The sequence below is a fragment of the Doryrhamphus excisus genome, linkage group LG7 (assembly GCF_037039965.1).
Source record: "Doryrhamphus excisus strain RoL-2023G ecotype Guam linkage group LG7, RoL_Dexc_Guam_v1.1, whole genome shotgun sequence".
Lineage (NCBI taxonomy): Eukaryota > Metazoa > Chordata > Actinopteri > Syngnathiformes > Syngnathidae > Doryrhamphus > Doryrhamphus excisus.
In genome coordinates, this window is record NC_136363.1 from 16,216,824 (window position 1) to 16,230,759 (window position 13,936).

At 43.7% G+C, this 13,936-nt stretch overlaps 1 protein-coding gene across 2 annotated transcripts in view; it reads left to right on the forward strand.

Moving 5' to 3' along the window:
* Positions 1 to 13,936, forward strand: part of rnf32 (ring finger protein 32) — a 41,546-nt gene that overhangs the window by 22,316 nt on the left and 5,294 nt on the right. Inside the window, exons 1-8 of one of the 2 annotated variants that reach the window (XM_078792250.1) lie at positions 7,170 to 7,470; positions 7,778 to 7,882; positions 8,211 to 8,433; positions 8,503 to 8,645; positions 9,180 to 9,337; positions 9,943 to 10,051; positions 13,221 to 13,388; positions 13,685 to 13,920. In XM_078792250.1, coding sequence (XP_078648376.1) covers positions 7,868 to 7,882; positions 8,211 to 8,433; positions 8,503 to 8,645; positions 9,180 to 9,337; positions 9,943 to 10,051; positions 13,221 to 13,388; positions 13,685 to 13,915 — 1,047 coding nt within the window. In that variant the 5' untranslated portion in view covers positions 7,170 to 7,470; positions 7,778 to 7,867 and the 3' untranslated portion in view covers positions 13,916 to 13,920. Of the gene's footprint in view, positions 1 to 7,169; positions 7,471 to 7,777; positions 7,883 to 8,210; positions 8,434 to 8,502; positions 8,646 to 9,179; positions 9,338 to 9,942; positions 10,052 to 13,220; positions 13,389 to 13,684; positions 13,921 to 13,936 lie in introns of those variants that run through there. The other variant, XM_058059936.2, reaches the window with a different exon arrangement.

Genomic DNA, 13,936 nt, shown 5'->3' on the forward strand with positions numbered 1-13,936 from the left:
ATTCTTTAGGTTATGAATTTTCAAAAATTACCCACATTCCAAAAACATGCTAGGTTAATTGGCGACTCCAAATTGTCCATAGGTATGAATGTGAGTGTGAATGGTTGTTTGTCTATATGTGCCCTGTGATTGGCTGGCCACCAGTCCAGGGTGTACCCCGCCTCTCGCCCGAAGACAGATAGGCTCCAGCACCCCCGCGACCATCATGAGGAAAAGCGGTAGAAAATGAATGAATGAATGAACCAAGTGGTGAATTTCCAGAAATGATCAGTATCAGATCGGTATCTCCAATACCAGCCTGTATTTTTGTCAGTATGGGATGGAAACCAAATTAGTGGTATCGCGAATCACTACTGAAAAGACTAATACGTGTAGGTAGCAGTTGAAACACACAGTTGAAACACAGCAATAGAGCACATATGGGTTATTTTCCCTTGTTTAAGCTCCACCCACCTCTATATATCGTCCAGCCAATCAACTCATTCCACCTGTGTTACAAACATTGTTGGCCAGAAGTTTTTTTTTTAATTTTGTTGTTGTTTTGCAGCTGTGAGAAGGTGTTAAATAGAAGATATGAATATAACAATAATAGTAATAATAGCTTGTCCATGTGTGAGCGTCCTCCAGTCAGTAAGAAAAGTGATGGTGACAAACATCAAGGTCGTCTAGAAAAGACAGACAGGATGTGCTGCGACACGCCCGCATCAACATTTCATAAATCTTCAGTGCGGCAGCAAAACTCTTAAGAGGCTCGATTGACTGCTGACAGCTTTATGACAAAATGAAGACTGTTGTAGTCGTCATTAGTTCTGTCGTCGGCCCGACTTTCATTGCAAACAGTCAGCTGACAGGATGATAGCCGCTAGCATGATGCTAACCACCGCAACATGGAAAAACACTCCAACAATAGCGGCTTGTCTGAGTGAAATGATTCGACTAAAGCACATTTGTTTGGCCAAAGCAGCTTAAGAGTGAGGAACTGGGTGTAAGGGTGTCTTACTGCTGCAAAGAGACTTAAGAAATTCCAAAAGTGTGACTGAACAAACCTCATTAGGCCTCATTATCTCCTCTGACGTCACCACGCTCAGCCTTTCCGTGGCGTTACAATGCACTGTACTAACATCGCACTTGTTTATGTTTATTTTCATCACTTATCGTGGTAACATTATTGAAGCATGCATACAGTTGGATAATTTGGAAATTTATATCTTTGCTACATTGTGGTTCAAATTTCACGGCTTCACTCTAACGTGGTTTTGCAAAAATGTATTAATTAATCAAGTATGCACAAACATCATTCACCTCCGTCCTACTCCTCCTCCTGGGAACTAAAACCACTCAAGTCATCTTCTTCAGCATCAAACGTCCCCCTAATTCCTTCATCACACACTTTGTCAGCCTCTCTCTCTTTTATTGTCGCTCTTTGTGTCACTTTTGTCCATTAGCCATTTAGCTTGAGCTTAACCTCTTCATCACGCAGTCGTCCCGCCTTTCCAAACCTCTTGGTGATAGTGGATAGTGGGCGGTCTGGTCTGAGTAGTCTTAACAGAAGATGAAGTCATTCTAGACTTGGTCAACCTTAAAGTAAAATACAAATATAAGGCATTAAGAAGACTCGTTCAAATTGTGATATGCAGTATTTTACACTGGTCACTCGGTGAAACATAAAACACCAGACTTGATCAATGGGACAGTAAGCTTTTATTGCAGGTTTAACCCACAATAGGAACAATAATAATAACGGCATAATAATCATCATAATAATAATAATAATTTAAGCCTCAATCCAGCTAAAACTCACTTTCTAACCACTCATTTATATATGTTTATATAAACTATATTGAGAAATATGAGTTTAAATGTGACTATAAGGCTGTTATTTCATGTCTAGTGAGCTCTAATAATGCTAAAAAACATATTCAGAAAGTCATAAACAGGTTTTTTTGCTGTAACTACAAAAATATTTAATTTGTAAATCCTATTTTACAGAAATTCACTTATCACAGTCAGGCCTGGACCCAATAAACCACAAAAAACTGGTGCTTTGTCTTTTGAGTACACGAGTGTGTTCACAGAGAGTCTGACGCCCTTTTTACATTTTATTAAATTCATTTATTGTCATATTACATTACATTTATTTACATTTCTGATCTTAACAAGTCAACAGCAGCACTCCCCACACCCACATGGCTATATATGGCCATAGTTTTGTACAGCACTATTTCCCCAAGGAACTAAGTACACAGTGTACACAGTATACTAATTGAAGTGCACTTACGTAGTGTTCCTTTTGAGAAACAGCTGGGTTGTATTGCCATGTGCTTAGTACTGTATTGTAAAAGTATCAGCATCTGATTGGCCTGGCATGCATATTGTTCTACTTGTAGACAAGTAAAGTCACCCTGAACATGTCATGTTTGTGAGTGTGTGAGTGTGTGTTAGCTAATATGGGCTTTGGTTGGTGAGAAGCAGTGCAGCAGTTACTCCTAACTTCATCTGTTGACAACAGGCAGCAAGTGATGCCGGCCTGCCAGTGAAAGATGAAAGCTAGCGTGATGCTCTCATCCCAGCTGATGTGTACAGCTGGAGGACAATGTCATGCTGGGGGGGGGGGGGGTGATCACTGTAACAGTGTGCCAAAATGATGGTATGTTTTAAGGTCACCGTTTGGTTCATTATGGGTACAGTAAGGGAACAAAATAATACAAATGCATCCAAAACGAACCCCATCTATACTGAACAATGGCAGCACACTTATTACTTATCTGATCCACTTGTGTTATTCTGCCCCCAAAACAGGAGACTGGACTGCACTGGATTTGTTTTCCGAGTTGCCACATGCCGCGACCCTAAGCGGCATAGAAAATGGATGGATCATCAAATAATGACGTGTCAATGACAATGCAGTCCTTAAATGATTATTATTACTATTAATATTAAGGGAGAAAGTAATCCAAACCTACATGGCCCTGTGTGAAAAAGTGACCCCCCCCCAAGCCTCCCAAAAAGAAAGTAATTGAGATCTATCAGCCTGGAAAAGGTTATAAAGCCATTTCTAAAGTTTTGGGACTCCGGCAAACCACAGTGAGAGCCATTATGCACACATGGCGAAAACATGGAAGAGTGGTGAACTTTCCCAGGAGTGGCCGGCCAACCGAAATAACCCCGAAAGTGCAGTTATGACTCGCCCAAGAGGTCACAAAAGACCCCACAACAACATCCAAAGAACTGCAGACCTCACTTGCTTCAGTTAAGGTCAGTGTTCATGACTCCACCATGAGAAAGACACTGTTGAGACAAGTGTTCCAAGACTAAAACCACTGCTGAACAAAAGAACATTAAGGCTTATCTCATACTTGCCAGGAAACATCTTGATGATCCATAAGACCTTTGGGAAAATACTCTGTGGTCTGACAAGACAAAAGTCAAGCTTTTTGGAAGGTGTGTGTCCCATTACATCTGTAATCTGTAAAAGTAACACTGAATTTCAGAAAAGAACATCATAGCAACAGTAAAATATAGTGGTGGTAGTATGATGGTCTGGGGCGGTTTTGCTGCTTCAGGATCTGGAAGACTTGCAGAAGACTTACATACGTTACATCCTGGGTTCTTAGGGCTTACTTGATTTGATACACTTTGATTGCCACCCCTCCACCTGAGCTCAGACAGTGAGGGGCGCGGGGTGGGGGATGGTGGGGGGGTTGGTTTGTTTATTAATCACCAGCTTGTGTGATGTGTCTCTCATCACGCCAACACATATAATTAAGCTTTAAAGGCTTCATGTGTCTGCATTTGGTTTGCTTTTAGCTGCTTTTCAAGTCGCTGCATGCGTGTGCGTGCATGTGCGTGTACAGTAAGTGGGCGTAAATAATCCTCCGACGTGTGTGCCTGGTCAGGGGAGCTTCCCAAAAAGAAGAAAAAAAAATGTGTGTGCTTCCCACCTTGCATGACCTTCAAGGTGTCTTCCTGACACGCTAGCTTGTTTGCCGTCTGCACGAGTGACAGTTGAAAGGTTGGCGCTTCTTGGATGACATCGTCATGGTCCGTAGAAGACATGAGTAGCATGTGTTGTCCTCGCCTTGATGCTCTGACAATTAAATTGAAACCATCACAAACCAACGACTTCAAGCAAGTTGCAAAAAAGGCGCCATGTTTGCAGTAACTTGTCATTACTGGAAAACTTAAATAGATGCTTGCATGTTTTATGTATGCTGTTTATGTTCTGTAATTATTAGCGTTACCTGATACGCTTGTTTGCTGCTACTGTTTTAAACCTGAGATGCATTCAAGATCAATCTGGTCTGGTTCAATGACCCACATGTTCGCGTTCTAACATGTTTCCTGCACACTGCAGTATTTCCATCACCGTTACTAGCGCTACTAGCTTTGTACAGTATACATTGTGTGGCTACCGCGGCAGGGGCGCTTTAATGTCCTCTCATAGGATTAGTATGGCAGCATATGTAATGTGACATTTCTTCTAGGACATATTTCCATGTACTGCCAAGCTGAAAAGCTATGATTTGTATGGAAGCAGCATGAAGTGCTCGCAAAAAAAAAAGTTGCACCGCCTCTCAAACGCAGCGAGACGCCATCACAGGCTACAATTTACGGCCATTACGTTGGCCTATTTCAAGCAATCCTGATGGATTCTGCTCAATTATTGTCCATTACGGAGAAAGATGGCCGCCATCAAGCATGCAGCAAATTACCGCCTCCGTCACAGCAACTTGTCAGCGACATCAGGTGGAATTGTGTTGCTCCTAAAAGTAATACATTGGTTCCGAACATTTCTGCCTTGTGACCCTTTAATACAAATCCACTGCAACCTTTGACCCTTCATAACATTCCGGATATGTGCAGCTGAATCTTAAAATGCTTGAAATAATAATGGGCTTTCTTGCCTCTAAAGTCTCTCATCATTTACAGTGGTTCACTTCTTTTTACACTTACATGACCATTATTCCTTATGGGAGAAATAGTTTCAAAGTGTTATATTTATGTGTTATTTCCTTCTTTTTGCTGATGCTAGTCTGGCCGCTAGAGGAGGACCAGCTTGAGTCACTGCTGGCACAGACAGGGTCAGGTGGCAGGCGTCCCAGCAGCATGGTCCTGCCGGCCGTCAGCATAAAGTGGACTAATTGGGGGCGGGGGGGACCCAGTTCCCAGCCAGTCTTTCCCAGCGTCGTCCCCAAACCATATGAATCACAATGGCGGATCAATAAGTTCTCAAGTGCTAATAAGCGCTGGCACATTTTGTGATATGTGAGTCCCTCCATCATTTGAAGCAGCACAGATTTATAGGAAATCCATTGTTAGGTCCAAAGTATGAGGTAATGTAGCACTTAGTAAATGAAGGCTGCGGTGATTTGTATTTCATTTACAAAGGACACGTCTAATCATGATGACGCTCTTCTTCTTCTTCTTCTTACTCAGCAAGGAGGAGAGCCTTTCCTCCCAGACAAACCACGGGGGACTCCACGTCGGCAATTAAAGTCATGTTAGGCAAAGCATTAGAGGTCAAGTCATAAAATAATGAGATTTGCGTTGTCTGCGATCAAAGTGATCGCTCTCTCTGGCTGACATAATTGTTAATGAGCCATTATGGCTGCCCTTTCTCATCCATATCTCAGCACAGTCGCTGCTTTGACAACAAGGCCATACATCACACTATGCAGCCGCCTATGCCGCATACACGCTAGCCTGCATGTCTATATGCTTATTTGTCACTACACACACACTAGGCTGTATGCGTTGTATATATGCATGTTATATCACAATATACACACACACTAGACTGTATGTATTATATATATTCATGTTATATCATAATATACACGCACACTAGGCTGTATGGGCAGATATGTGTATATATGTGTATATCATCATATATACACCATATGTATCTACATATTATATATTTCTGGTGTGTTTTGGATCATTGTTGTCCTGCAGAAACCAAGTTGGTTTTAGCTTGAAGTCGTGAAAAGATGGTCGGATTTTTTGGTCGACATCAGAATTTATGGTTCCATTTATCACAGCAAGTCTTCCAGGTCCCGAAGCAGCAAAACAGTCCCACACCATCACACTACCACCACCATATTTTACTGTTTCAATAATGTTAGGACACACACCTTCCAAAAAGTTAAACTTTTGGGTTTTAGATCATTGTCCTGCTGCAGAACCCAAGTTGCTTTCAGCTTGAGGTCACCAAAAGATAGCTGGATATTCTCCTTTGGGATTTTTTGGTAGACATCAAAATTCATGGTTCCATTTATCACGTCTGAAGTAGCAAAACAGCGCCATACCATCAAACTACCACCACCATATTTTACTGTTGCTCTGATGTTTTGGGGATATTGGAGATCATCAAGATGTTTTCTGGCATTATTGAGACGAGTGGTTTTGGTCTTGGCCATGTTTTTGCCCAGTGTCTTTCTTATGGTGGAATCATGGACACCTGCAGTTCTTTGGATGTCGTTGCGGGGTCTTTTGTGACCTCTTGGATGAGTTGTCACTGGCTGGTCATTCCTGGGAAGGTTCACCACTGTTCCATGTTTTCACCATTTGTAGATAATGGCTCTTTCTGTGGTTTGCTGGAGTCCCAAAGCTTTAGACTTTAGACTTTATAATCGTGTCCACACTGATCTCAAATAATCTCAGTTAAGTTATGTTTTACGGGGGGGGGGGGGGGGGGTTAAAAACCATTAATTAATAATGATGCAATCTTATTGAAAATGGTCCTAAACGTGGAAAATGAGCATAAGCGTTGTGACAGCTATAAGGAAACAGTAGCAGTGCTTTGTTTTTGTTTGGTTTTTTTTACCTTTGCCTCTCCGCATGTCAAGGTGAGTTGTCTTTTGGGAAATACCACAGATCAGGTTAGGAAGAAAGTTAAATAAAAAGCCTTTAAAATGGTGTTCACAGAGGAGGGGGGAAGACAAACACGTCGCTGTTGAAAATAAAAGCACACACTGAAATCCATTCTGATGACAGTTGGAAGAATGCAGGCTTTATGGGGGAGACTTGAGCCCCATCTTTGTCATATCTTTTAAGCGTGATTATTTACTTAAAACAACAAACCAAAGCCTGAGTCTGGCAGGGTGGACGTCAGCCTTTGATTGAGTCCTCAGCTTGAATTCTTAGCTAATAAATTGTTCCACGTCTTTGTCTGGGGTTTTAACGACAGTGGTCCAAGTTTTTCTTGCCCTAATCTCAAGAATGCAGCAACCTCTTGAGAAGTTTCCTTCTCTCCCAGAGTCGCGTCTTGGCTTTGTTTTCTTAGACAACTCCAGTCATTGACAGGCCTCACCGTTAGCCTGCTTTCACCAATCAGTGTCAGCCGTGGCCGCAAAGCGTTTTAAAGAAGATATGGAGCAAACTTTTCATCGGGCCCCACAAAAAGAGAGCTTTCGGGGGATGTTTTCCACGTGAAGGTGACCTGGGAGGGACTCTGAGCTCACGGCCCAGGTATGAGCAGCTTAGCTTTGTTCTGACGACAGCTGGCTGAGTCACATCCACTAACCTCCTTTGGTCAGCTTCCAGCTAGCAACAATAAAATAATCATTAGGAACATCCACACACGCCACATACATATTTTTAAAACTGTTTTATACTATTTGTAACTCTAGTAATTGCTTGAATTCTTTATAATATAGCCAGTTTATCAAATAGAAAATATTTGTGTATTATAAAATAATAGTGTTTGAACTTGTGTAGTTATGTAGCACTGTAAACATTTATAAACAAACGATGTAATAGTTTATTCGTCTCTCAGCCAATCAGAAGCAGCCAACCAGTTCCGCATTTGGAAGCAAGAGGGCGGGCCTAAGTTACCTAGCAACCAGTCAAACGCTGTGCTGATAGGATGGCAACACGGAAGGTTTGTTCTCTTCATAATTAGTAACTTTTATAAAAAGTAAAGTGTGTCAGGTTCACAGAGAGGTTGCAATAACGTCGTGTTTTCTGCTTAAGGGAAATCTCTAGCGTGTCACATTGTGTTTGTGGGGTTTAAAAACTAGTGTCGATGTGGTTACCTGCTAGCTTGATGCTAAACACCTGCGACACTAGCGCTTTACGGCAAACGCGCTTATTAAATATTACTTTTGGAGTAAACCTTCATACTGAAGACACATAAAATAGATGTTAGTTAAGCTATGATACACTAAAACTAAAGCAGTGCATTTGTGAGGATGAATGTTATTCCACAGGATGGTAAAGCAAGCAGCAAGATGGTGATCACCTCAGTGGCCCTTCAGGATCATATCAGGAGGAACCTGCTAGAACCAGACTTATTACTTTCAGACCCGCTGCTGAAGTTCAGAAACAAAGTACCTTCAAAGCAGAGAGGGAACCAAAAGGATGTCCAGAGAACAGACCTTCTAGAAGAGCGAGAATATGTGCTTGATCCTCCTCCACCGCCTCCAACATTAGGTAGGTGACTCTGGAACCATTGGATATGTCTGGAACCTTCATCAGGATGTGATGACTCTCTCCTACCAGCTCAGAGGATGGGTTTGGTGGCCCCGCCTCCAGGCAGGCTGAGCGAGGACCAGTGGAGACAGGTGAAGACCAGGTCGCTCCAGCAGCGGGAGTCAGAGCAGCCTTGTTCAATATGCAGGGAGGCGTTCTGTCTTCAGCCTCAGGTATTCACCAACAGCAGAACGCATCATGGAATAAATAGGATAAAAAACATATAAATGTATATTTGATTTCAATATTTCTAGACCTCCAGCTGGTATTTACTTAGTTTTGTCATGAAATGGATGTGTTGAATACGATGTGCACGGGATGTTTCAAAGACTGCAGCTTGGAGCTTTCTTCTCCACGCTAATGGCCTGTCAAGCTGCTGGAAATTGTGCACAACGGGGGGGCTCTTTCTCCACTGATGGAGTGTGTGGAGCGGGCCCAAAACAATAGGAAATCAATACCCCCCCCCTTGCCCTCAAGAGATCTAAGTAAACTGGCTCATGTGCCAAGTGCCATTGCCGTCTCCTTGCAGAGCGTGAAGGAGCTCCTCCTCCTCCAGGTTGCAACCAGCCCACAGATGCTCCTGCTGGTTTCTTCCATCCTCTTGCCAAATAAACACACCCCTTCACATCCACGCGACTGAATTACACGTTAACCTTAGCATCCTAAAGCTGCAATGTGTGTGTACATCTTCTTGGTGTCCCTCATAGGTGCTGCTGTCCTGCTCCCACGTCTTCCACAAAGCATGTCTGCAGGCCTTCGAGAGGTTTTCCGGAAGAAAATGCTGCCCGATGTGCAGGAGGGAGCGGTACGAGACACGTGTGATCCACGATGCCGCGCGTCTCTTTCGAAACCAGTGTGCTTCCAGGTCATCATTATCATCATTATTATTATTGCTATTGTTATTATTATTATAATAATATTATTATAATATTAAATGCTGCACGGCGGACGAGTGGTTAGCTCACAGACCTCACAGCTAGGAGACCCAAGTTCAATCCCACCCTCAGCCATCTCTGTGTGGAGTTTGCATGTTCTCCCCGTGCATGCGTGGGTTTTCTCCGGGTACTCCGGTTTCCTCCCACATTCCAAAAACATGCTAGGTTAATTGGCCACTCCAAATTGTCCATAGGTATGAATGTGAGTATGAATGGTTATTTGTCTATATGTGCCCTGTGATTGGCTAGCCACCAGTCCAGGTTGTACCCTGCCTCTCGCCCTAAGACAGCTGGGATAGGCTCCAGGCTCTAGCCTGAGGAAAAAGTGGTAGAAAATGAATGAATGAATAATAATAAAATAATAAATTATAATAATTAATAATAATTATATAATAATAATAATTATTATTATTATTATTATTATTATATTATAATAATATATAATATAAGATAATAATATAATATTATTATTATTGCTATGGTTTAATTGTACTGCAAATCAACCTCATTGGTGTGTGTGTGTCTTTGTGTGCAGAATACAGGCGTGCTGGCGTGGCTACGTTGCAAGGAGGCGGTACCGGAATATTCAGAGAAGCGTCTGGCCAAAGGACAAGCGCCTGCGACAGAAATTCTATGAAGCAAAGGTGAATGTGATCAGGAGCTCTCACACTCTTACACACACTGAGAACTATGGCTACTATCATAATGATGAAACGATGTTGAAACTCAGCATGTGATGATGATGATGATAATAATTAAGCTGTTAGGTGTGATGACAAGCTGGTGGTTTCTGGTCCACAGTAAATATTGACAGTCATAAATAATTGTGCACAACAGTCCTAAGATGACATGTTATGACTGTTCATATACAAATCATTTTAAGATGTACATGATGCCACCAAAGAGGCCTTTCATTGACTCACGAGTATTAGAGGAAGACACAATTTCAATGAATCACAGGTTGACATTGGCTTGATGTCACTGACTCTCGGGTAGTTTCACAGATTTAGTTACTAATGATACTAATAGTACTAATGATTTAGTAGTTTCACAGATTCACCGGTGTACGACAAAGACTCGAGTCACATTGCCCCATTGGTTGACGAAGAATTGCATTTCATTGACTCACGGGTACTAGATGAAGACACAAGTTTCACTGACTCACAAGTACTTGACGAAGACTCGTGTTTCATTGACTCACAGGGTGATGAAGGCTTGAGTTTCACTGACTCACAGGTGCTGGACAAAGACTCAAGTTACATTATCTCATGGGATGATGGAGACTTGCATTTCATTGACTCATGGGTTGATGAAGGCTTGATTTATACTGACTCACGAGTACTAGATGTAGACATGAGTTTCACTGACTCATGGGTATTCAAAAAAGACACAAGTGTTACTGAGGGACGGATGCTCGACGAAGACTCGAGGTTCATTGACTCACAGGTTGATATAGACTTGACGTCACTGACTCACGGGTAATGGATGAAGACATGAGCTTCACAGATTCACGGGTGCTCGACAAAGACTCGAGTTACATTGGCTCATGGGTTGATGAAGACTTGCGTTTCTCCGACTCACGGGTACTAAACGTAGACATGAGTTTCACTGACTCACAGGCATTGAACAAAGACACAAGTGTTACTGACGCATGGGTGCTCGACGAAGACACGAGTTTCATTGACTCGCAGGTTGATAAAGGCATGACGTCACTGACTCACGGGTAATGGATGAAAACATGAGTTTCACAGACTCACAGGTGCTCGACAAAGACTTGCGTTTAATTGACTTACAGGTACAAGATGAAGACTCGACTTTCATTGCCTCACGGGTGGATGAAGTCTTGAGTTTATTAGACAAAGACACAAGTGTTACTGATGCACGGGTGCTAGACAAAGACTTGTGTTTCATTGACTCATGGGTTGATGAAGACTTGAGTTTCCCTGACTCTCAGGTGCTCAACGAAGACTCGAGCTTCAATGACTCACGGGTATTAGACAACGACACGAGTGTTACTGAGGAGCTTGACAAAGACTCGAATTTCACTGACTGTTGGGTGCAGGTGAAGGAGGCTTGAGTTTCACAGACTCACTGCATGTTTCTGTGCATATTCTCTGTAACGAACGACTCAGTTCACTCCAGTAGTGACTCATAAAAACTTGAGTCAGTTAAGGGACTCATGTTTCCCATGACTAGTTCACTGTCAGAGGTTACAGGGATGGACGTTTACACCCCCAATAGACACCTCAGTCCTGGCTATGTAGCAGAATTTTGGGGGGGCAGGGGGGGGGGGGGGTAGAAGGTAAATACACAGTGTACACAGCATGAGCGTCTTATTGGGTCAAATCAAGACAGGCGCTATGTGGAAGGCACTCTCTGACCCCAGGTACACACACACACACACACACACACACACACCTTCACCTGCGTTCACCCTCTGGAGCCTTTGATGCTTTGTGAAACTTTGCTTGTTTGTTGGCTAATATGGAGAGCGTTAGTGTTTTAGTCAAACAAATGGAACATTCCAGACGGCACACAAAAGCACAACGCTGTCATGCGTGTTCGGGTCTGCTGTTCCTTCATCCATTAGAGTTGTTGCGTGGCGTTTGTGTACCCGACGTTGTCTCCCGTGCTTGTTGTGTTGAATGATGGCGTGGCCTGGTAGGGGAAAGGGAACATTGCCATCTAGTGAAGTCTGCTCAGGCCTTGGATGACCTACTTGACACGACTTCTCGGGCGATTCCACGTCTGGAACGGAAGAGGGTGAATGTGTATGTGTTTTATTTACCGAGTGCTCCGGTTCACCTGAATCCAACATGGTGTCAAACAGTGAGCCAATTAAGTCAGATGTGCCACATGAATCCACGTGGCGGTGGGTGGTCACGACATTCTCATGTCTTTTGTCACGGTGAGGATGATGCAGTGCAACATGCCGCTGACAGCTGTGACGGACGCCATGTTGAAGGTGTTTGCTTAGCTGACTGTAAAGCAAACAGGCGTGTTGGTGCGAGACCGGTGTGAGCCACACGCTGCTGATTGCATGAAGACATGCCTGCAACCACACAACAACTTACACATTATCAACTCATCCCTGCACCCGGCTTTCCTTTCTGGCCCGCTTCCGAGGTCCGACCCTGAGTCAACACATTAAGGGGACGTGCTATCCACGCAGAGATAAGACCCTCTGCTCCCTTGGCGTGATCTCCTTCGACGGCGTCATAGCGAGTAGCAAAGTTCATCAAGTCATAAAACATCCACCGGTTGTTGGATTAGGCGTCCGAACCCGGCTGTCCTGATGTCAGCGTGACAGCTTGGCGAGGAGAAGCAGTCGGTGCACATGTGCAAACAGGCCCTCGGATCACATGACTTTGTCCCGTTGAGCCGCTACCACAGCTTTTTTACGCTAAAGAAGGTGTTTGAATGCTTGTCAGCTGGTAGGATGGCTCATTTCTCATCCTGGAGATCAGGTGTGTCCAAACCTTTTTTTGTACAAATGAAGTACTCTGTTGAGCTTTTGCTACAGAACCCAGCAGTGTGCCACAGGGCCAGCAAAGCCTTCTCTGCTGGCCTAAACACCATCATAATATAAAGTCTAGTTCCATGGAATCTGGCTATTGAAATAGACAACATGTCTCCCAGCAATGTTTAGTTCTTTGCAGTGGTTTCCATGAATTGTCCTTGTTAGTGGTGATGTGCTGGTATTGATTAGTGCACTGTCAGCCACCACAACACCCCCCCACATAATTAGCCTTGATTGAGCACACGGCTGCATTGTGTGTCTGCTTTGTGCCGGTAAATGCTTGTTGCCTTTAGCTGCAGGAGCTGAACGAGAGCTTGGTGAGACACTGCCAGACCAACACGGAGGCTTTTCTCAGCGATATCGATCGCTTGCTGTCATCGAGCCGGCGAGTGTTCCAGCAGCTGGAGAGAAAGTGCGTCTCTGAGCCTCAGGAGGATGACTGGGAGCGTATACGCAGTCAGGTCAGGAAACATCATCGTACACCAAAAAAAAAGCCCCCTCCATCTGCTTTACCTTTTTTCTTTCTTTTAACCCGTGACGTGTTCACGCTTGCATGAGCGCGACAGGGAAGAACACATCCTTCCAGAGGTGATCATTAATTTATCCAAGTAATCAATACAACACAAAGCATGTCATGTCTCAAATGCATTATGGGCTTTTTCCTTGAGAGATGATGTTGGCCTCAACAGTAGTAGTATCAACCTCTATGCTTGTGTGACTCATTAGATAATTATTTCATATTTCCATACATGAACAGGTGACCCAGCGGGGTACGGGTGACTGTGCCATCTGCCTAACGCCGCTGTGCGGGCTTGGCCTCGCCGCAGAGGCTGCAGGCTTCAGCCTCCATCGAGGGAGGCGCTCAGTGCTGCTGTCTTGCTCCCACCTTTTCCACCAGCGCTGTTTGGACGCCTTTGAGGCCTTCGCTGTGGCTGGGAGAACCGCATGCCCCCTCTGCAGATCCACCTACCATAAAAGGCTCATCTAAAGCAGGTAGACACTGGTATAA